Source organism: Cibotium barometz, chromosome 28 (assembly GCF_041138505.1).
Source record: "Cibotium barometz isolate CiBa-2024 chromosome 28, ASM4113850v1, whole genome shotgun sequence".
Lineage (NCBI taxonomy): Eukaryota > Viridiplantae > Streptophyta > Polypodiopsida > Cyatheales > Cibotiaceae > Cibotium > Cibotium barometz.
This window is the reverse complement of record NC_141073.1, coordinates 52,230,538-52,254,195: the sequence shown is the minus strand read 5'-3', so window position 1 is coordinate 52,254,195 and position 23,658 is coordinate 52,230,538. Positions and strand designations below refer to the sequence as shown.

Sequence of the window (23,658 nt, the reverse complement as noted above, 5' to 3'; positions counted from 1 at the left end):
TCTACAACAGCAGATCTTGCTGTTCATTCCTCACATGATGAGGAATGGGCTTTCTGATTACTTCACCTTTCTTGTCTACCACTTTGACCACCGATGATGTAGGTCAAGGGGTTCTAGTGTCTTACTCATTATGCTTTTTGACCTCTCTCTTGTCCCTACCCAAGAGGCAGCGATTGCCCTTGAGGAGGGGTTGTCTTCAAGGTCCATCTGTTTGTCTACAGTCAGTCTTCTATCTATCTAGTCTTGTCTGTCTATCTATCTGTTGTCTGTCTATCTGTCTATCAATCTGACTGTGTCCTATTTTAGATCCATCTTGTCCCTACCCTTGTGGACCCATATGAGGATATCACTTGAGGAGGGGTGTCTCAGGATCTTTTTGTCTCTCATGTCTTGTCTCTGAGTCTATCAGTCTTTATGTCTATCTTCTAGTCTTGTCTTTTTTTTGTCTTCCTCCTAGTGTCCACTTAAGGAGGGTGTTGGAAATAAGTGCACACTAGGTGTACTATTTCTAGTCTAGTTTCTCTTAAGTCTTTGTGTCTTGAGTCTAGTGCCATGTGGCACCTCTACATTTATCCCATAAGTCAATCTACTCCATCTTGTACTTCTCACCTATATATTGTAGGTGTCACATCAATGAAAGTATCAATCTTGTGTCTTGTCTACACTCATCTCAAGGTAACTCTTTGTCTTTCATTTTTTTGTTTTTGTTCTTGTTCCATTTCTAGTCTGCTCTAGCTTTCATGTTTTCTACAGAGTTAAATGGGAGGATAAAGGAAAGGGACCGGCTCTCAGCTTGATAGGAGTGGAGACCATTCCAGAGATTATGCCTGTGGCCAAGAGGACGAGAAGTACAATGGCAGAACCTGAACCATCTTCTAAGAAAGGTAAACATGTCCAATTTGATATAAGTCCTCAACCAGAGAAGAAGAAGAGGAAGCCAAGAAGACATTATAAAACTTCAGATTTGCATATTGGTCAAGGTCAGGAGGAGTATACATTGATGGGAGATTTAAAGGGAAGGGTAGCCAATATAACTTTTGCCCAATTGCTTGGATTGTGTCCGAAGCTTAAGAGAGAGTGGAAGAAGTTGGCAAATCCGAGGAAAGTAAATGAGCAGGAGCCCACACAAGGCGAAATGGAGCTCATGTCTGTGGAAGACCTTCCTGATATTTGTCCATCAGTTGATGCTTGGTGTGGAAGTGTGAGTGTTGGAGAAGCATATGTTGATGGCGGTGCACAAATCAGTGTAATGACTCAGTCCTGTATGGAGAGATTGGGGTTAAAGCTGAATGCTAGTTCAGATTTTAGACTCCGTTTAGCAAATCATGCAAAAGTGAAGTGTCTGGGTATATGTACAGAGGTGCCAGTGACTGCTTTTGGTGTGGTTTGCAACATAAATTGCCATATTATGCCGGCTGGTTTGGGAGCTTATCCACTGATTTTGGGCAGAACTTGGCTCAGACAGGTGGGTGCCATCCAAAATTGGAGAAGAGGGACTATAATAGTACATAATAAGAGAGGAAGAGCCAGGAAGTTCAATATGAGTAGTAAGCGGGAAATGAAGAGTGAGCCTGAAGAAACAAGTGCTGATGAGTATACAGATAGCGAAATTGAAGAAGAGAGTTCTACTTCTGATGATGAGAGCCAGGTATCATTTATAATGAAGGAAGAAAATGAGCATGTGATGCAAGCTGGAGAGGAGTTAAAGAAGGAAGAAGAGAGCAGACTTGAAGATATGGACAGTCTGATGCAGCCTCCACCACCCAGTACAAAGAAAGAGAAGCTGTTACAGGGCATGCTGAATCCTAAATTGCAGCCAGTGGAGAAAGAAGAGTATATGAAGGTAATACATAAATTCCCTCATTTGTTCATTACTTCATATGAAGAGATCCGAGGATTCAAATGTGAACCAATGCCTATAGTATTGAAAGAGGGTGTGAAGCCAGTGTTTCAAAAACTGAGGAGGATAAATAGAGAGCTATTGCCTGTGTTAAGAGAGGAGTTGAGTAAGTTGTTAAAAGCAAGGTTAATTTATCCAGTAGATCACTCATATTGGGCAAATCCAGTGGTCTTTACTCCAAAGCATACAGGCGGGTGGAGAGTCTGTATTGATTACAAGCCTCTCAATGCTGCAACAAAAAGCAATCACTATCCTCTGCCATTCATTGATGATATTTTGGACAGGGTAGCTGGATACGAGAGGTATAGTGTATGCGATGGCTTCTCTTCAGATCTCAATTGCTGAGGAAGACCAGGCTAAAACCAGTATCATTACACCGTGGGGTTGCTTTTGTTACCGAGTAGTACCATTTGGTTTGAAAAATGCACCCTCGTGGTATCAGAGGAACACTGATAGAGTACTTGCACCTCTTACAGATCATTTTGTGAGAGCTTTTTTGGATGATATATGTGTATATAGTTCTCAAAAGGAGCATGATAATAAATTGGAGCAAGTATTTTCTAAAATGGATGATGCAGGTGGACAGCTAAATCCAAAGAAGTGTCATCTAGGGTATTCAAAGGTGAAGCTGTTGGGGCATATGATATCTCAAAATGGAATTGAACTTGATCCAGAGAAGATAAAAGCTCTTGTCTTATTATCTGCACCATCAACATCCAAGCAGCTGCAGACTTTTGTCCAGAAGGTAAAATATATGGCAAGATTTGTTCCTTTAATGTCTCAATTGCTTTACCCTCTTCAGCAGGCTATGAAGAAAGAACCATTGCAATGGAATGAAGAGTGCGAGGAAGTGTTTGAGAAAGTGAAAGAAGTATTGGGAGGTATTTCCAGTGTAAAAGCTCCGGATTTCTCTCAGGTCTTTTATGTGAATCCATCTTTTGGTCCGGATGTAGTTGAAGCAATCTTAATGCAGAGAGGAGATGAATCCAGATATATGAAGCCTGTGTATTATGCAAGTAGAGTGAAGACAGAAGCAGAGAGGAAATACACTGAGGCTGAATTGGTTTTGTCAAGTCTGGTGTATGCTTGCAGGAAATTCAGGTCATATCTCCTGATGAGGCCATTTGTGGTACTGACAAACTATACTTTACTCCCTCAGCTGGTGAATGGTACTTCACTCTCAAAAGGTATGATGCGATGGTTAGTGGAGCTTCAAGAATATGATTTCTCATTTTTGATTGAAGATACTTGCAAGGCAACTCTGGCAGATCTTCTAACATACAAGGACGGTCCGATACTGGTGAAGGAAGTGGATTCAAAGATAGAAAAAGAGGAACAAATTATCATTCCTGGAGCTCATGTTTTATTCTTTGACGGTTCATATAAGAGGAGTATACATCAGGCCACTGGGGGGTATATAATCCAGGATTCAGAAGGCGGGCTGATTCTAAAGGGTGGGATACTTCTGGAAGCTGAAAGTAACAATGAGGCTGAATACACAGCATTGTTTCAAGGGCTGCAGGCTGCTTTAAAACTGAAAATTCAAAAGCTAATCATAAAGGGAGATTCTCTATTAGTAGTAAAGCAGGTCTTGGGTAGCTGGCGAGCAAAGAATCCGAAATTAAAAGAATGTCTGGCTGATGTTAGAAGGCTGCTACATCAATTTACAGCATGGAGTATTCAACATGTGCGGCGGGAGGACAATCATATGGCACATGAGTTGGCTCAGGAGGCAATTAATCAGGATCCAGTAATTGCAAAAATCGAAGAACCATTATACAGAGGGAGGGAATACCTGTCCAGAGTGGTGGATTACTTACTCTCAGGTCGCTTGCGTGAAGAGCTCAAAAAAGGCCAAAAGTATCATTTTATCAGGAAAAGTAAGCATTATGTCATGATTGGAGATGAATTATACATGCAAAGAGCTGATCAGGTATTAAGAAGAATTCCCTGGAGGGAAGAAATTTATTATATTCTATCTTCAAATCATGAGGGAGCATGTGGGGGTCATTATGCATCTAAGATCACCTTGCAGAAGGTATTACTAGAGGGTTATGTATGGCCTTCCATCCAGAAGGATATTCAGCACTGGTGTAGGTCTTGCCATGAGTGCCAGAGAATGGGGAAGAGAATCTTAAAAATGGAGCCGAGAAATATTATGCTGGTATATGACATTTTTGAAAGATGGGGAGTGGATGCAGTTGGACCACTTCCCAGGACAGCCAGAGGAAAGTGTTATGTGCTTACTGCAGTGGATTACCTATCAAAATGGGCATAAGTGAAGGCAGTGAAGAGAGTGGATAGTAAAGAGGTGGCTGATTTTGTGTATGAACATATATGCTGCAGATTTGGTATTCCTCTGGAGATATTATCAGATAATGGTCCTGAATTTCGAGGAGAAGTAGTTGACCACTTATGCAGAAGATTGAACATCAACCATAAGTACTCCACTCCTTATCACCCTCAATGCAATGGCTTGAATGAAAGATTCAATGGTGAATTTAAACTGATGATAACCAAAATGACAGAAGGCCATATCAAGAATTGGGATATAGAGATGAATCGTGTATTATGGGCATACAGGGTTGCAGTAAAATCGGGTACACAATTCTCACCCTTTCATTTAGTTTATGGAAAAGAAGCACTCATGCCTATTGATGTGGAAATTCCAGCTTTGAAGCTTTTGATTGAAGAAGGGCATGAGCTTATTAATTGTTACAGAGAAAGATTACTGACCTTGCAAATAGTCCAATTGGACAGAGAGCTAGCATTTGATCATTATGCAGCTATGCAATTGGAAAGACAAGAGAAAGAAAATGAGAAGGTGGAGCAGAAAGAAATTGAAGAGGGTGATCTGGTTCTCAGATATAATAGCAAACTGGATAGTACTTTTCATACTGCATTCCAGACAAAGTGGGAAGGTCCGTATAAAGTTGAGAGAAAATTTGATAATGGAAGTTATCAGCTTGCTGATTTGAATGGAAAGAAGCATAAAAGGAGAGTGAATGGTTTACGACTGAAGAAATATTTTGCTCGATTGATGTTAGCCGTGAAAGAAGATCAAGAAGCTTATGATGCATATCAGGAGGTTGTGGAGAGTACAGAGGAAGATCTGAATATTTCGTCCCTGTTTATACAGCTGCTGGACATGAATGTCTCAGCAGAAGTAGGGGGTTGCTAAATATGTGTGGACAAAAATAGAGTTGGTAATGTGTACATACGTGTGCATGGCATGTGTGAAGGTTTTGCTTTTGAGAGCATTGCCAGGTGTACAGAGTAGATGGTATTGATGTGAGCATGTACAGGCCTGTCCGGTGAGAGGTTCGTTGGGGTTGATTTCAGCTGTTCGGCCATTTGAATTGTGTGCGCGTCCAAATGGAGTGGACACTGAAGGTTGTGTTTGAGAATGCGTGAAAGCATGGGCAATTAAAGTTAAAAGGCCAAGGTAGCATTGAACAATGAAAAGGAATAACATGGGCCATTTTTCATAATAAATAAAAATAAGGATGAAGTGGCCAGCTGGCAAGGTTGGCGTGGAGCTTTGAATGGCTGCCAGCGCATACCATCCAGAAGCTGGCGAAGCATGGAGAGGTGGCGAGTGATGCGCGAGCTGCAAAAAAAAGGTGGAGGTCGCCTGGTTGTTTTTTGGGAGGAGGGCTCTTGGGTGCAACAGCAGGTATTGTAGAAGAAGGCGCTGCTGCGTGTATATACAGAGAGAGACGCCAGAGGGTGTGTGGCCATCACGTAAAGGTTAGGGGTCTCCCTTGTGAAGCGCAGCCACAACTGTGTGAAAGAAGAGGCAGTGGGCTTGCAGAGAAGCTGGTACAGCGTGGGCTGGCGTGTGGAGGTGCTGGCGTTATAGGCCGACGTGGAAGCCTTGGTCGACAGGCTGACGGGTGGACAGCATAAGAAGAGAGAGAATTGGCTGCGGTGGCTGGTAGGCGCAGAGGTTGGCGACTAAGGAAGCCGTGAGGTAAGTGGCGACTGGCGCAGGTGATAGGTGGGGGTTTTGTTTTTTTTGATGTTGGCGCAGCCACTGATGAGAGAAGGTGAGAAGGTTGGGTTGTTGCTGTGAAGCTGATGACGGCTGGCAGCCAAGGGGAGAGTGCGAAGGAGAGAGTTGGGAGTTTTTTTAAAAAAAGCTTTGGATACAGGGAGTTAAGGGCTGTGTGCAGGCGAGAGAAGGAGAGAGAGTTGGGTTGTTGTGAAGCCGGCAGGGGCTAGTAGCTTGCAAGAAGGATCTTTTATTTGGACTGGTTACTGGATTGGCGACAAAGATAGAAGGATGACTGTTTTTTTGCTTGAAGGACTGGCAGTGTACTGGTGGTGTAGGAGAGAGTGGTTTCTCTGGTAAATTATCCTCATCTGGAGACTCAGGCCAGAGTTGTAAAATCTCTTGATTAGCTGTGGTTGGTGTTTGGTGATGCCAGAGAGTTTTTTTTGTTTCTTTGTTTGTTTGGGTACAACTTGTGACAGCTAGATCTGAAATATAAATCTTGTTCATGCTCTTGGGCCTGGTGTTCTGGTGTGTTTGCATGCGTGTGTGGAAGTGTGGCACCCTATAAGGGCGTAAACAGCTTTACCGCTTCCGTGCCATCACCGGATAGTCTTCAAAAAATTCTTTGTCAAGCCATACCGCTTCATGAGTTCCTCGGTCCTGAAACTTCGTGAGGAACTGTCGTGGTCTTCGGCGTGAGCCATGCTTGAAACGGTGCAGAAGGATCTGTTCTGGAACCATAATTTCTGCTTCATCCACAATGTCTGGTTCCGCTTCGTCTTTGACCTCTGAAGGGGGTGGACCTGCATATGGCTTTAACCAACTGACATGAAATACATCGTGCATAGTCCAACTCGGAGGTAGCTTTAACTGCATAGACACCTCATTAATCTTTTTCCGGATGGGAAAAGGTCCGAAGCTCCTGAAAGACAACTTTGGGCATCGCTTGCCCACCTGCTTCAATCTTTGCTTCATTATCCGAAGATAAACCCAATCTACTTCCGAAAACTTCATATCCCTTCGGTCTTTATTGGCCTGTCGAGTGTAGGCCTCTTGCGCTTTAGCCAATCTGTCTTTTACTGACTCTAAGATCTCCTGGTAAGACTCCATCACTCTGTTCCCCTCCGGTACTGAAGACGAAGTCCTGGTTAACAACGACTGGTAAGGTCTTCCAAACGCTACCTCATATGGAGTCCTGCCAATAGCTGAAGAAAAAGAGTCATTCAAAACAGCTTGAACTAAAGGCAAATACGATTCCCACTTACCTTGCTGATCGTGGACATACGCTTCAGCACATCAAAGGCCAATTGGTTGTATATCTCTGTCTGGCCATCTGTCTGTGGGTGGAATGCATTGCAAAAATTCAACTTAGTACCAAAATTATCAAACAATGCCCTCCAAAAATGACTGGTAAAACACCTCCAATTGCGATGTTACTCGCATCGGTGATCACCTGAATTGGATCGTCCCACGAGGCAAGTGCTAAACAAGGTGTTTGTGATAAAGCCTCCTTGAGGTTCTGGAATGCCTCCAACGCTCGTGGAGTCATTCGAATCTTTTGCCTTCTTGTTTTCACTCCCTTTAGAGCAGATCGGTGAGATCTACCGAGAGGTCAGAAAACTTGTCGATGTGGGTGGAGTATGCTTGGCATATACCCACAAATGATCTAATGTCATAGGCTGTCTGAGGTACTTCCCAGTTGACAATCTCGGCCACTTTAGCCGGATCAAGTCGAATGCCTTCAGCACTAATTATATATCCCAAGTAATGCACCTGGAACAGATAAAATTCTGACTTCTTTTCATTGACGTAGAGCTCGTTGCTTTCCAGCAACTTAAGAACTTTCTCCACATCAACGTCATGTAGCTCAACTGTAGCTGAAAATATGAGTATGTCGTCCAGAAATATGAACACACATTTTCCAATCAACTCCCGGAAAATACGCATCATCATGCGATTAAATGTAGTTGGGACGTTTGTCAAGCCAAATGGCATGACCACAAATTCATAGTGGGCCCATTTTGTACGGAAGGCTGTCTTGGGGATGTCCCCCTCCACAATCCGCACCTGGTGGTACCCACTCTTTAAATCCAATTTTGAGAACACCTTTTCTCCATTGAGCTTCTCGAGAATATAGTCAATTCGAGGCATCGGGAATCTGCTCTTGATAGTCATCTTGTTGAGTGCATGATAATCGACACACAAACGGGAAGACCCATCCTTTTTCTTGACAAATAAGATCGGTGCTGCAAACGCTAGGGCGGATGAAGCCAGCTTGCAACAATTCTTGGAGTTGGCAGTCTAACTCCGATTCCATTGCCTTAGAAAGGCGATACGAAAACTTGCTCGGGGGTTCCGAGCCTGGGAGGAGATCAATCCTGTGATCCTCCGGTCTGGACGGGGGAGCTGGGGAGGGAGGCTCTCCCGAAGAAAAATCTTCTGGAACTTTTCATGGAGAACCGAGTACTTCTCGGAAGCACTGGCCACCGTCTGGGCTGTCTGGATGTAAATCATCGCACACTGTGCGCCTTTCCTGACTGCTCGCTTAGCCTGTAAATGGCTTATGAGCGGAAAGTTCGGAATACCTGGCTCACACTTAATGGTCACGGGGGCGTTTGACACATTCCGATTGATCTCGAACGTGTGCTTGTCCCACTTGACATCAGGGAGAAACTTGTGAAACCACTGAATACCCAAAATTATGTCTGCTCCTACAAGAGGGGCAACCATAAAGTCACGCACAAACTCTGCCCTGAATCACTAACTTAGCACCTAGAGCTTCATACTTGACGCTCGTTGTCATGCCTGTGCTAAAACCCTCAACCTATTTGTCCACCGAAGTTAGCTCGAAACGGGCACGCCTAGCGGCCTGTTCCGTGACCACATCCTCCGTGCTGCCGCTGTCAAACAAGACAATGACTCTCTGGCTACCTATGTAGCCAAAGGACTTGAGCAATTCGTTGCGCTCATACTCCTGGTCATGGGCGCCCTTCTGCTTATCTTCGAGTTCCCGGCTAATAATTGCTCCGACTGAAGCACCGAGGTTTGAAGGACTAGGGATACCCGCTGGGGTTTGTGTGGGAGCTGAGCTCACCACAGAAGCTGTGGAGGCGGCGGCGGCGGGCTTTGGAGGCTTCTTAGGACAATCCCGAGAAGTATGTCCTTTTGTATGACAAAAGAAACATCTGCCCTCCTCCTTGTAGTGAGAAAGTTCCTCAGCACTTAACTTGCCACCTGTCTTGCTTGCCTCCGCTTTCTGGTCTGGAGTAAGCTTAGACACATTGTTGGAGTTCTTGGAGCCAGAGGCTCCTTGGCTCTGTCTTGGGGAAGACCCCGTCTGGTTCTGGCTTTTGCCCCTTGAGGCGTTAGCCCTAGTAGGAGCCGGCTGGGAAGTCTTGGGCTTGCCACCATTATGTTTCATTTCTGCACTCTGCGCAAGTGAGAGTGCGTCTTCAAAGGTGGCTGGCCTAAACATACGCACCTCCCATTGGATTTGCGTGTCCAGGCCATACAAAAACTGCCCTTTCTTGTCCGTATATCAGATAAGCCTGATTGCAGACATTAAGTCGAAATTTTATTGGCAAACTGAAGGACTGGTTGCGCGTTCTGACGCGCACCCCTGAACTCGTCTTCGAGTCGCTCAAGGTAGTGGGGCGGTAGAAACCGCTGCTTAAGGTTGTGGACGAACTTGTCCCACACATAAGTTGCCATACCTGCTCTGGTGTGGACATGAGCCCACTGAGTCCACCAAGGAATGGCCTCACCTTCCAAATACCAACTGGTTAAGATCACTCTGTCAGTATCTGTTTTCCTCACTGCGGCAAAGTAAGCTTCAAATTGATGTAACCATGAATAAAGAGTTGAGATTGAGTTTACCATTATACTTACTTAAGTTCATTTTCTCGGGAAAATGATTCGAGGGCGCCGCCGGTGTCAATCTGGCGTCCAAAGCTCTGAGGTAACGCTCGTGTTCCACGCATCGCTCATAGAATGTGCAGCGGAAGAAGGGAAAGTGGAAACACAGGAGGGAGAAATGAAATGAAATGTTATATTAACGTCTTCAAAAGGCCATAATGACCTATGAGACCAAAAGTTACATCATGGTGGATCTGATACAATGTCTGGAGAGAGAGAGAGAAAGATGGAGAGGAAACACAGGTGAGAACCTGCTCTCAATATCATCATCAAAAGGAATACATGTCCCGAGCAAGAGGGGAGAACCGTGAGGGACTGCAGCTAGACAAGCTAGGCAAGCAATGCAAGCAGTAAAATATGAGGGAGGCATGCCGGCTATATATACCTCTACATGAAGGCAACCGACTAGTGATAAATACCTCCACGACTGGGGAAAATCCCAAGACCATAAAATGGGGAATAAATATGGGTAAAATATGAGTGAGGGGTGACCAACCCATCTGACTAACATGGTCAGCCCTAGAGGCTAAAATAGGACACCAAACAGGAATGCAAATCTGAAAACGCAGAGGTATAAGGGGCTGAATATGGAAACGCTGAAGAAATAGGTACACCCAAGCCTCAGATCAGCAAATCAGCATCAGAAACCTGTAGAAGAAAAAAACAGCAAACATGCTCCTGCTGGCCTGTACAAAACAGGCGACTAGCACTAGGGGGGGTATGAATGCCGAGTACTGCTGAAAACTGCTGTAGACAGCCACCTGAAGAAAAACGCAGCAACCTATGTGCTGCTGCCCTTGCTGAAAACTCAAAAACGCAGGTCTGTCGAGGGGCGGAAAAAACGCAGATATGAAGAGGTACAGGAGGGAGCATCCAACGCTGAAAATCACCGGCGCTCTGATACCATGATAGAATGTGCAACGGAAGAAGGGAAAGTGGAAACACAGGAGGGAGAGAGAGAGAGAAAGATGGAGAGGAAACACAGGTGAGAACATGCTCTCAATATCATCATCAAAAGGAATACATGTCCCGAGCAAGAGGGGAGAACCTTGTAAGTGAGGGTCTGCAGCTAGACAAGCTAGGCAAGCAATGCAAGCAGTAAAATATGAGGGAGGCATGCCGGCTATATATACCTCTACATGAAGGTAGCCGACTAGTGATAAATACCTCCACGATTGGGGAAAATCCCAAGACCATAAAATGGGGAATAAATATGGGTAAAATATGAGTGAGGGGTGACCAGCCCCTCTGACTAACATGGTCAGCCCTAGAGGCTAAAATAGGACACCAAATAGGAAGCCAGCAAGTAGGGGATGATGTCTAACAATCGCATGGCATCGTCTTCTCGTTTTCGGATCTCCAATGCACGCATCTGCAACTCAAGCAAGGAGCTTGGCTGTGGCTGTGACCCCGCGAGAGGGTCCCTGTGTCGTGGATCTGGTATCTGGGATACGGAAGGAGAGGGAGGAGGAGATGGAAAACGCGACGCTGGAGAGCGGGTACGCTCCTCCAGAGCCAAGATCTGCGCCTTCTGCTCATCCAACTTGGCTGTCTGTTCTGCGATTGCTCGCATCATCTGCTGGAACATGTCTGTGACACTCAAGCCTGGTGCCCTAGCTGGGCTGCCTGGTGCACTCTGGTCCCATGGTTCTTGGTCTCTCTCGTCGTCGAAGCTCGCCATAGCAGGAAAATGCAATTCCTTTCCGGAACGCAATCTTACCATCCACTATCTGTGTGGGAGACTTCCGGAGGCTTCCGGAGGCTAAAAACCAACCGTCCTTCGAGGGACACGAGTCACTCCGAAAGGGGTAGTCCACCGGCGTCTAAAAACCAACCACACGAGCGAGAAAAAATTCTGGTTTCTTTGCTGAATCTTTGTACTTGAAGTAGGCTCTAATACCACTGTAATATGCGGAAGCTTCGGAGAAGGATTGGTAACTTCAATACTCAGAATTCAGTACTCTTTTCGCGACGGAAATTAACGCACAAACTGAAAGGAGAAGTGCAGAAAATAGAGAGAGAGAGGGAGAGGTGGAGAGGACACAGTATTGGGTCCCAATTACCCTCTGTAGGGCCCCCACCACGGATGGTGTATTTGCTTTATTAGAATGATGAGAAAATCTGAAAGAAAATATAGCAATCTTGGACCTTTTCTTGGCTGGGAAATCCCTGCCTTTGACCTTCAGAAGTCCACCCCTTTGCTTAGCAATTAGGATGGTGAGCTCATGAGCACGATCTTGGAGGCGATCCTCTTCATTTACCTTCATGTATCGTTGGTGGTTCCTCTCCCCTCCTCCTACAAATACCTTTACTGTGATAGTTGGAGCCGAGTCTATGCATACTACCATGCCAGAGCAGAATGGGCCACATGGAGCAGAGGATCGGGGAACACCTTGATTGACTGCGCACCAAGACAGACTGTGACTACTTGCCATGCAAACCCTCACCCAAGTCTCAGAGAGGGTGGAGGGTAGCAGACAAATCTCACCCCACTAGACCCCTATGATGCAGATGGTCACTTGGAACATCTAGGGATTGGGCGGCCCGCAATGTTGCTCTATGTGGGGAGTCCTTTGTGAGGAGTTGCAAAGAGCCTTAGTGGGAGGCTCTATTGACATTCTCTTTTTGCAAGGCATTATTTGTCAGTTGGTCGTACCCGTAAATGCGAAAAGATTTCGCGATGCAAGAGTCACACAATTTTTGGTCACCCGCCTTCGGCTTATCTCGGATCCAAGGTGGTGTATGTATCTCAAAGCGAGTATTTTGGAGTCTCTTGTGTCCTGTATGTCCACCACGTATACTTGTCCGTATGTGTGTAACCAGCTATATGTGTTTGTATAGGTGTGAACACCCCATGTATGTGTAAGTGTGCCTATATGTGTGTGAACACCCGCTTATCTAGATAAGATAAGTGTGTGCCGTGTGTCATGTCCCCATATGCGAGTGATTTGTGCGAGTCAAAAGATAAGGTTTGCAACCTATAAAAGCATGTACTTGGTGTAGTGCTGTCCCCCTGCTTCTCTATTCTTCATCTTCTTTCCCTCTTCCTTGAAGGAGGTTATGACCCCTTCCAAGGTAAGCATGGGTAGGTTTTGCAAGGTGGTGATAAAGCTCATCTGGCATCGACTTTATCAACACAGCTACGGCCACATCTTCCTCCACTTTCGCTTTGAGTGTAGCAGGCTGGTTCATGAGGGACTTCATTTTGTTCACACAAGCGTCGAAGCTCTCATGTGGTTGCAAGATGAGTCCATAGAACTCTATCTTCAATGAAACTTTAGAGGTCTTACCCCGAGCTCGGAAGAGTTTATCCAACACTTTATAGCCACTTTGGATGTTGGGAGATTTGCTACGTGATGGATAAAATTGTCAAAGAGGCCAAGGGCCATTTGATCCCTTAGTTTCCAAGCCTTTTTAGCTGCATCTTCATCTTAAGACATCTTATCTTCGCCCTCGATAAAAGGCCTCATGAGGCTGAATTTCAGTTTTGTCTGCCATGTGTGGAAGTTTTCTCCATCAAACTTCTCAATGAGCGAATGGGAAGTCATTTTAGGCAAAATTACGAGAAGGTCTTAACAAAGGATGGAATCCAATGTCATTGTCTAGGCCCTTATAGAGAGACCCCAAAAATTAGGCTTTTTGGAATTACGGTTTCAGAATTTAGGATTTTTGAAAAATGATGCCATAGAAGGCTACCATCTTAATGCAAGGAATGTACCCTCAATTTTGAAAATTGATGAAGTATTAGGGTTTAATGCTCTGATTTAGCAGGATTTTACAAAATAAGAGAAATGCCCAGTATTGCCCTGTTGAAATGATGAAAAGCCCAAAATGTACCTTAGCAATGATGTTTGTACTTGATTTGTAGCTTTGTACGGATTTTGCAGAATGTTGAGTTGCAAGTGCTGGGTTTTATGCTGTGTATGCACCCAGAGGAGTGCTAGTGATCATCAGTAGGTTACTGGGGCACTTTTTACTTCAGTTAGTGGAGGTTTTTTCCCCCAGTTTAGTTCATTTTCACTTATATGCAGTTTATAAGTGTTTTGGTCCACCCGGCACATTTATGGCCGGTCATGTGAACACTTATCCTTTAGGGGTCACTATCATGTGGCTTGTACTTCATATTTTTCATTCATTGAGATATCTATAGCAGTCGTGTTCACTCCCTGCTGGTTTTCTATGCTTGTTTTCTTTCTGTAAACCCTAACCCTAACCCTGTTTAGGTCTTCAATTGGTATCAGAGCCAAGAAGCTTGCTCCTGCCCTGCCCGTACACAACCAGTACACTTGTTGCTGCTGCCCGTACAGCATACACACATTCAGTCAAGCGCCGGCCTCTGCTGGCTGCACGTACTTCTGAGCGCCGTACTCCTGAGCTCCGTACAGTTTCTGTACAGTCCGTACAACTGTACCTGTCCGTACCAGTTCGCCGACTGCAGCTAACAGTACCCGTACTGTACTGCAGCTCCTGTTCCAGTCAGCGCCGCCTTCAACTACACAGTGCGCCGCCTTCAGCTACACCTGTCAGCGCTGCCGTACAGCAGCTTCCGTACCTGACAGCGCCGTCGCACTGTACCAGCCGGTTAACAGTCAGCACCGCCGACTGTAACTGTCAGCGCCGACTGTTCTTCTCACTGCCGACTTCAGTTGGTACTGTACCTGGCGACTGTACTTGGCGACTGAACCTGCGCATGCTGTGTACTTGCTTCAGTACCCGACTGTACCTGCTTGGACTGTACCTGCTTCGACTGTACCTGCTGTGCGACTTCCAGATCTGCAGAGTACCCATACGCACTGTTCAGTACAGTGCTCTGTCTGAAAGTACATCCGTCGTACTTTCACCGTACCTGCAATCTGCTCCGTACAGTACACTGTACCTGCACAGTACAACAGTCATTTGCGTTGAAATCTCAACTCTGGTAAGCAGTACAAGTCTTAAATATTGGGCATTTTTATTTTCTCTGTGAAAATATACAGGCACAACAGGCAGATTTTCTAGCAAGGAAATATACAGGTTTTTTGCACAGTTTGGGTGCAGCAAATTTTGGGGCATTTTGGCATTGTGTACGCCATTTGCTGCTCTACTCAGTCATTGGTGCATTGAGCTGCACATTCAGAGGATTGAGAGTGCAGGCAGATTTGGGTAAACTGTATTCAGTGGAGTACAGTTGTTATCAGGGTTTTTGCTTTTCGGTTTTTTGGTAAACAGGTACAACATTGTGCGTAAAGCATAATGGCAAATCAACAGCAAAGTGATGTATTCACATATTTGTCTAAGGAAGACAAATTGGATGGCACGAACTACTCCTTGTGGAGTTTTATGCTGAAAAATGTGCTTGTGGCAAAAGGTCTTTGGGATTTTGTTAGTGGTGATGAACCACGTCCAGGTCCATTGGCTCCAGAGACTCCTCCCCAAGGGGGTGCTCGTGGACGAGGACAACAGGTACAGGCTCCAGGACAGCCATTGCCTGTTCAGAGAACAAATGCTCAAAAGACATGGGATGCCAGGGATGCACAAGCATTGTCACTCATTGCATTGTCAGTTCAGAGGTCCATTATACCTCATATTCGGTCAGCTGGCTCTTCACAGAATGCATGGGTGACTTTGGAGCAGATGTATGCTGCTCGTAATGAGGCTAGGATCTCATTTTTGAAAAGAGAGCTGGAAAATCAGAAAATGAATGAAGGAGATGATATGTCTAGCCACTTAAACAAGCTGCAGGATTTGAGAGAGCAACTCATCAATGTGGATGAGATTATTCCTGAGACACAGCTTGTGTCCACCATTTTGCACTCTTTGCCAAGATCTTACTTGGCTTTCCATACCTCTTTGAACCTCAGCATGAGGAATGCTGTTGAACCCCTCAAGTATCAGGAACTTGTTGCTCTCTTACTACAAGAGGAGCAAATGAGGAAGAATATGAATATGAACACAAATGCTGAACAAGCATTTACTACAGGTCAAAAGGGGAAAGGGAAATCTCAGCCAAAGAGTGCAAATCAAAATTCAGGTGATGGTGGTTCTTCACAGGATACCAAGAAAAGTGATGGACAGCCCAAGAAGAAGGGCAAATGTCATTACTGTAAGAAGCCAGGTCACTACATCACGGAATGTAGGAAGAGGATTGCCAAAGAGAAGGCAAAGGAAGCTGGGATGTCTGTTAATGATGCTCCTAAAGCTCCTCCAGAGACTGCTTCTTTTGTTGAGGACAGGGATTACTGTTTCTATACATGCAGCTATGATGCCTCTTGGTCTTCACAGGCACTCAGTATGACAGAGCATGCATGTACTTGGTATTTTGATAGTGGTGCCTCAAAGCATATCACATCTCGCAGGGATTTGTTTAGTCATGTTAGCCCTGCCCCTGTTGGCAAAACTGTTCAGTGTGCCAACAATGCTTCATATCCAGTGTGTGGCATTGGGGAGATTCAGCTTACAGCCATTGATGGCTCCATTCTCCGCCTTACAGATGCCTTATATGTACCAGGGATAAAGAAGAATTTGTTGTCCATTTCTTCTTTAGCACATTGTGGAATGCAAGTCCACTTTGATGATGATAAATGCATGGTTAGAGACAAAGCAAATGCCTTGACCTTGATGCTTACTGGTACATTATGTCATGGACTTTATGAGTTGGATGCATTTCAGCCAGTGGATCAGTCTGCTTATCATGCATTCACTCTTACTCCAGCTATGGTTGATGCGGAGTTATGGCATGCTCGCATGGGGCATGTAAATTTTGGTAGTCTTATGCTTATGCAGCGACATAATATGTTTACAGATCTACCTCTCATGGAGAAGCCTCCAGATCACATTTGTGAAGGATGTATTTTGGGAAAAATGCACAGGTTTTCCTTCCCACGTGATCAGGCTCTAAGAGCAACTGCAAAGTTGCAACTTATACACAGTGATCTTTGTGGTCCCATGCAGACGAAGTCATTAGGTGGTTGCTTTTATTTTGCAACATTTATTGATGACTTCTCTCGTATATGCTGGGTATATCCTTTGACACAGAAATCACAGGTATATGATGCATTTTTGGCCTTTGTAGCACTTGCTGAGACAGAGTCTGGATGCAAAGTGAAGACTCTCCGTTCTGACCGAGGGGGGGAATATATGTCACATGTACTGAATTCTTTTCTTGGGAGTAGAGGTATAAAACATCAGTATACTACTCCTTACACTCCACAGCAGAATGGGGTTGCAGAAAGGAAAAATCGGTCACTCATGGAGATGGCCAGATGTATGCTAAAGGCAAAAAGACTACCACATATCTTTTGGGTGGAAGCAGTAATGTGTGCTTGTCATATTTTGAATCGATGTCCCACAAAGGCATTGGTTTCTATTACTCCTTTTGAGGCTTGGCATGGCCGCAAGCCTTCTGTATCGCATTTTCGTATCTTTGGGTGCCTTGCATATGCACACATACCCAAAGAGTTGAGGAGGAAGCTTGATGATAAAGCCACAAAATGCATTTTTGTTGGGTATAGCCGTGAGAGCAAGGGCTACAGGTTATATGACCCACTATCCAGGAAGATATTTATCAGCCGGGATGTGATTTTTGATGAAAAATCAGAATTATCCATGGCTGGTTATGAGGCAAATCAGGCTGAAAATGATGTATTTGAAGGTCTTCTACCCATGGAGTTTCATTCCACAGTTGGTGATCCAACTCATGAGGGTAATGGACAGCCAGCAAATGATGTAGGTGGTGCAGAAATTCAGCAGCCAAATGAGCCAGAAGCTGAACCAAATATGGGACAGCAGGCACCACAGGTCAGACATATACCTAGATGGTATTTGAGGACACTACAGGACAGCCATTTAGAGGGTCCTCTTGCTGGTCGTACTCGTAGGGAGACAAGGACCAATGAGCATGCACACATCATAGATTTGAATCTGGTTATGGCAGCCAGTTTACAGGATGATGATGAGCCTGATTCATTTGTGGATGCACGAGATAATGTGCATTGGAACAAAGCCATGCAGGATGAGATTGATTCTATTAAAAAGAATCAAACATGGGATTTGGTTGATCTGCCCAAAGGCAAGAAAGCCATTGGTACTAAATGGGTCTACAAGTTGAAAAGACATGCAGATGGATCCATTGACAGGTACAAAGCCCGTCTAGTTGCAAAGGGCTATGCACAGAAGAAGGGCATTGATTATGAGGAGACATTTGCTCCTACATCCCGTATGTCGACACTTAGGTGTGTCATTGCATTGGCTGCACATCGTGGTTGGGTTGTTCACCAGTTGGACATAAAGACTGCATTCCTACATGGGGACCTCGAGGAGGAAGTTTATGTATTTCAGCCCATGGGATTTGCAGAACATGGTCATGAGGGGAAAGTATGCAGGCTGAAAAAGGCCTTGTATGGTTTGAAACAAGCTCCACGAGCTTGGTATGCAAAAATAGATGCTTTTCTACTCACTCAGGGATTTGTGAACAGTCCATCAGAGACCACTTTGTATGTGAAGAAAGAAGAGACAGATCTGCTGGTCATCAGTCTTTATGTGGATGATCTCTTGCTCATGGGATCAAATGATGACAAAATTGCAGCATTTAAAGAGATACTGCAACAGACATTTGACATGTCTGACTTGGGCCTTGTACATTACTATTTGGGCATACAGTTTGTGCAGGATAACAGAGGCATTGGGTTGTTGCAATCACGTTATGTTGCTAAACTTCTGGAGAAGTTTAAATTTCAGGATTGCAAGCCTATTAGTACTCCTATGGAGCCTGGGATGAAACTGTCACTACAAGATGACAGTGTTTCCTTTGATGCCACTACATATGCTCAGGCTGTTGGGTGCCTCATATACTTGTGTAATACAAGGCCAGATATTCAGTATGCAGTCTCTCAGTTGAGCAGATTCATGCACAGCCCACGGTTGTCACATTGGCAAGCTGTGAAGCGTGTATTCCGTTATTTGCAGGGTACCTTGTCTCTTGGGTTGCTTTATCCTGAAGGGGGTGACATGCAGTTACATGCTTACAGTGATTCAGATTGGGCTGGTGATTTTGATACCAGACATTCCACTAGTGGGAATTGTTTCTTTCTTGGCGCTTCATGCATTTCTTGGCTAAGCAAGAAACAGACCACGGTGGCCACTTCATCTTGTGAGGCAGAGTACAGAGCAGCCTACACTACTACTGTTGAGTGTGTTTGGCTGCGTCGTCTTATGACTGATATGGATATTTCAGTGGAGGAGCCTACACCTATCTATACTGATAGTCAGAGTGCCATTGCTGTGGCCAGGAATCCTGTGTTTCATGCTCGCACGAAACACATTGAGATTCACTATCATTTTGTTCGAGAGAGACTCCAGGCAGGAGATATCAGTCTGATCTACTGTCCTACAGATCAGAATGTGGCAGACATCTTCACCAAGGCATTACCACGTCCGAAATTTGAAGCATTCCGCAATGCTTTGAATTTGTTTCCTTTTGGTGGATGATGTACAGTGATCACATATCACTCCAGGGGGATTTGTTGGGTTTTATGCTGTGTATGCACCCAGAGGAGTGCTAGTGATCATCAGTAGGTTACTGGGGCACTTTTTACTTCAGTTAGTGGAGGTTTTTTCCCCCAGTTTAGTTCATTTTCACTTATATGCAGTTTATAAGTGTTTTGGTCCACCCGGCACATTTATGGCCGGTCATGTGAACACTTATCCTTTAGGGGTCACTATCATGTGGCTTGTACTTCATATTTTTCATTCATTGAGATATCTATAGCAGTCGTGTTCACTCCCTGCTGGTTTTCTATGCTTGTTTTCTTTCTGTAAACCCTAACCCTAACCCTGTTTAGGTCTTCAGCAAGTGCTTGCGTGGACTAGTAGTCTTCTTCTCTCTCTGCAGGTCGAGCTGCAGCATAGTAGCAGGTACGGCCGGGGGAAGCTTCACGGGCATCAGCCTGTTGGCAGTGGACAGCAGTGCATAGATGGTGGGGGCAGCAGCGTGTGCATCAGATGGTGAGGATTGCAACAAAATGCAATGGCGGGCAGCATTGGGAAGATAGAAACATGATCTGATACCATATTGGATATGGTGGAGCTTGAGCTGCGGGCTATGGAGGTTGATAAACAAACATGGCTGAAGCTAAAGGAGTGTTAGAATACAATCTAGAGAGAGACTTGTGTGTTTATTTCAATGAAAATACAAGAGCTTTATTAGGCCCAAAGGTTCTTCTCTTGATATCATTGCTTATGTCACACCACACACAAATATCTAGGTATTATTGTGACCCCTCTAAGAGGTGGTTCACATGCGCAGGTAAGACCTTGATTCCCAACACACCTGGGCTCCCCTGTATGAGAACGATAGGCTAGATATAACCTGATATGATGTGTTTTTACCGAGATTGACGGTGAGGTCTCTCTCATTACAAACCCTTTGTAGTGCATTCAAATGTCTCTGCAACCCCTTTGGAGAGGCTTAGATCAGTTGCATATACAATTGAATGGGAACCAATGCCTGATCGTAAATATTACTTGATCTTAGCCATTTGTACATCCTATCCTCATCCTAGGTGGTGTTCCATCCATCTTGGTTGTATGAACCACAGCTAGGTATAGGGTTTTTATTCTTCTTTTATTTCACGAGCTACTTAATTCCTGCTGGATGTCAATCTTGTATGCGTGTGCTCAGGGGGGCTTGCATGAATGGGTGGAAGTACTTGCATACATTTGCATCAGCGCTAAGTCATGATGGGAGGTTCTGTTCATGATATCATTTTAACGATCAAAGGTAGCTTATTACAATCGTAGAACAGATGGTGCTTACTCTGCAAGCTTGACTCATTTGATTTCTGAAAGAGATATCCATTTGAGTAGGCAAAAATTTTCATATCATGCTGATCTTTTTTTCTGTCAGCTGTGATTGATACAAAATTGGACTACCCTTCCTCAAGCAAGAAGGGTCACAAAGACTGGGACAAATTAGAGGCACAAGTGAAAAAAGAGGTTTGATTGTTTCCTCAAGGTTGGAGTTCTTTGCAACTAATACAATTTGCTGATACTCGAGGAGCTTGCAGGAGAAAGATGAGAAATTGGAGGGTGATGCAGCGCTCAATAAACTTTTCAGGGACATCTACCAAAATGCTGATGAGGATACACGACGTGCAATGAACAAATCTTTTGTAAGCTTTCTCATGGTTCCCCCTGCAAGTGTCTTCGTTTCATCATTGCATACTGTGTGGAAGGTTTGATTAGGACGATTGTTGTGACCTGCATTTATTTCTGTGTATGTGGCCTGGCTGTTTGCAGGTAGAGTCCAATGGGACTGTGCTGTCAACAAATTGGAAAGATGTGGGCAAGAAGTTTATTGAAGGTAGCCCTCCATCGGGCATGGAGATGAAGAAATGGGAAGTGTAGGTTTGAGAGAGTGCCTGATGTTGTATTATCAGGGGGCAGATAGGCACTACCCAAGTTTCCAGGTGTTTTCTGAGAGTCAGTCTAGGTGCTTGTGCTGTGTAACATTTAGTTAAATCTTTTACTTGGGCACTATCAAGTCGTGCTGAACGTCTATGAAGCCATGCTGGGGACCTTCGCATCATTGTTGACAAACTCTTTAAGCTTCTCTTTGACTTCCTCTATTTGTATGTTTCTTGTCATATCTTCTTCAATGTACACTTATATATGGTCTAGCAAAAGGCAACCTTTTATCGCATGGGACTATATCACTGAAATTGGATGTGCGGTATCATCAAATGTTTTGTTTGTTCAGACAGCTTGTTGCAGGTCCCATGGAAATCCACTTGGGTACATTTCATGTATCAGGGAAATGGTTGAAATTGGATGTGCGGTATCATCAAATGTTTTGTTTCTTCAGACAGCTTCTTGCAGGTCCCATGGAAATCCACTTGGGCACATTTTACGTATCAGGGAAATGGTTGCACCCTTGTTGCCTCATGGTAGGTACATCTGATGGAATTTTCTGGGATTTATAAGCAGAAGGAATGGCCACTGCAACTCAATAGATTACTACTTGATGGGATCTACAAGACTGTGATGCAAATTTTCAGCATAGCTACGACCTACAACTTGTTGATGGTAATACTTCATATAATGCAGCACACAAATTCGTTCTTAAAAGGAATGATAGGATTGAGTTGGCTTCAGAGAACCTTTGAGTTTCTACATGAGGCATCATTGTTTATCCATGATGTTTTAGTGCTCTCCTTTTAGCATTCCGGTGTTCACCTAATTGATCCTGTCAAGTGGGGCAGTGGTAAAGGGCTTGAGTGACAGCAGTTGCAGAATGTCTCGAGATACCCCAGGGCAAGTTCTCAATGGAGTCGGATCTTTGCTATACCAAATTTTCCTGTTTTAGCTGTTATCTTTAACTCGGTGAAGGATGTAGCGGAAGAATGGGTAGGATGGGAAGTTATTTCTATCACTGGTATGGGGGTTGGGTGGCTGGGTGTCTATCACACTTGCACTTGCATGGTGCCATGAAATACATCAAACAGGATATGTACTGATCAGGAACACACAGAATTGCCAGGTGGCTTATAAATACAAAAGCATATGCCTCAACACCTGCAAATCGCTGCTGCCTCTGGCTATCCAAATTCTTATCAAGCATTTACTTCACGATGCCTTGCTCTTTAACCCTTGCACAAAGTATCCTAACAAGAAGTGATAAAATGATCTAGATTTACAAGAAAAGCCTGGGTCCAAGCTCATGTTGAAGAACAGGAAAAGGTGGAGGACAAATTTAAGGAAGTGCAAACACTACCTCCCCACGTAGAGGGGGTCAGTTCTTACCATATGTAGTAACAGAAAGTCCAAGCAGAAGCTCAAAATCATTGAAAGACACTCAATTGTGGAGAGCTATAGAGATTACGATGTCCCAAGTAATGCATACAGGAGTAGAGCTAGCTAGAGGTTGAAAGCCAAGGGAAAGGTGGGCAAAGAGCAGTCTAGACTAGCTCGTATTTGGGAGTTCGACTAAAAACGAATTTAAATGGTACGATTACCTCTCAAAAAATAAGATTTATTTGAGTTCAAAGCTTTTGTTAGGTTTTTCCTTTACTATTTACTTATTTTTCTTTAAAACTCAGCTTACATTTTCTTCTACTATATTCATCAATACCTGCATATGCACAGAGCTAACACCTTAGGTTCATTAATCGTAAAGGCTTCTCCATCTTGACCGCAAGAGAAAACAAAGAGCAAAGCTTAGTCTTTACCAGGTTTCTCATTCTTGGCTGGCGCCCTCGTTGCCCAGTGAAGGGGTTAGTTTAACGAACGTTAGTTCGGCTCTGCACTTCTCAAACCCTGAGCCTCTGCCGAGTGTAGCTAGTCGTCTGTTCGCACGAAGCTTGAAACAGTTTCCAGCAATGAAACTCAGGAGTTTGATTTGAGGGATGACAAACAGGTGTAAGCAGATTGTCACCCTTGACATTTTGGATGCTTATTTTCAAATCGTCGCCCAGCAGGGCAGCACCATCGTCGAGGACGAGGTGCTGTTGGCTCCAGCGTCTGTAGTACACTAGCGCAGGAGGCTGCCAGAGCCATCTCTGTGAGCTCGCTTCACAGAAGGTCAACCGTCGAGTTCGAGGAATAGAAACACAGAGAGGCCTTCGCATTGAAAAATGAGGGTAAAATGAGACCCTTACGAGGCATTGGCACAAGTCACATTCGCCGAGGAATAGAAACCCAGGAGTGGCCATCGCATTGAAAAATGAAAATGAAATGAGACCCTTACAACACAAGTCACATTGGCCGCCATCACACGGGATTAACGATCAGTTTGTGGGAGGGTGCATGTGTGTGCTGCCATCCGTCTCGTAGCCCCTAGGTATCGAACCTGGGTCCTCATCATGGAACCCGA

At 44.6% G+C, this 23,658-nt stretch overlaps 1 protein-coding gene across 2 annotated transcripts in view; it reads left to right on the top strand.

The window, feature by feature from the left end:
* The window catches only part of LOC147622918 (protein SGT1 homolog), a 94,065-nt gene extending 72,517 nt beyond the window's left edge, over window positions 1–21,548 (top strand). For both annotated transcript variants that reach the window (XM_086822535.1, XM_086822532.1), the window contains exons 8-10: window positions 20,695–20,783; window positions 20,855–20,959; window positions 21,087–21,548. In XM_086822535.1, the coding sequence (XP_086678661.1) occupies window positions 20,695–20,783; window positions 20,855–20,959; window positions 21,087–21,194 (302 nt within the window). In that variant the 3' untranslated portion in view covers window positions 21,195–21,548. The remainder of the gene's footprint in view (window positions 1–20,694; window positions 20,784–20,854; window positions 20,960–21,086) is intronic.
* Window positions 21,549–23,658: the final 2,110 nt, after the last annotated feature.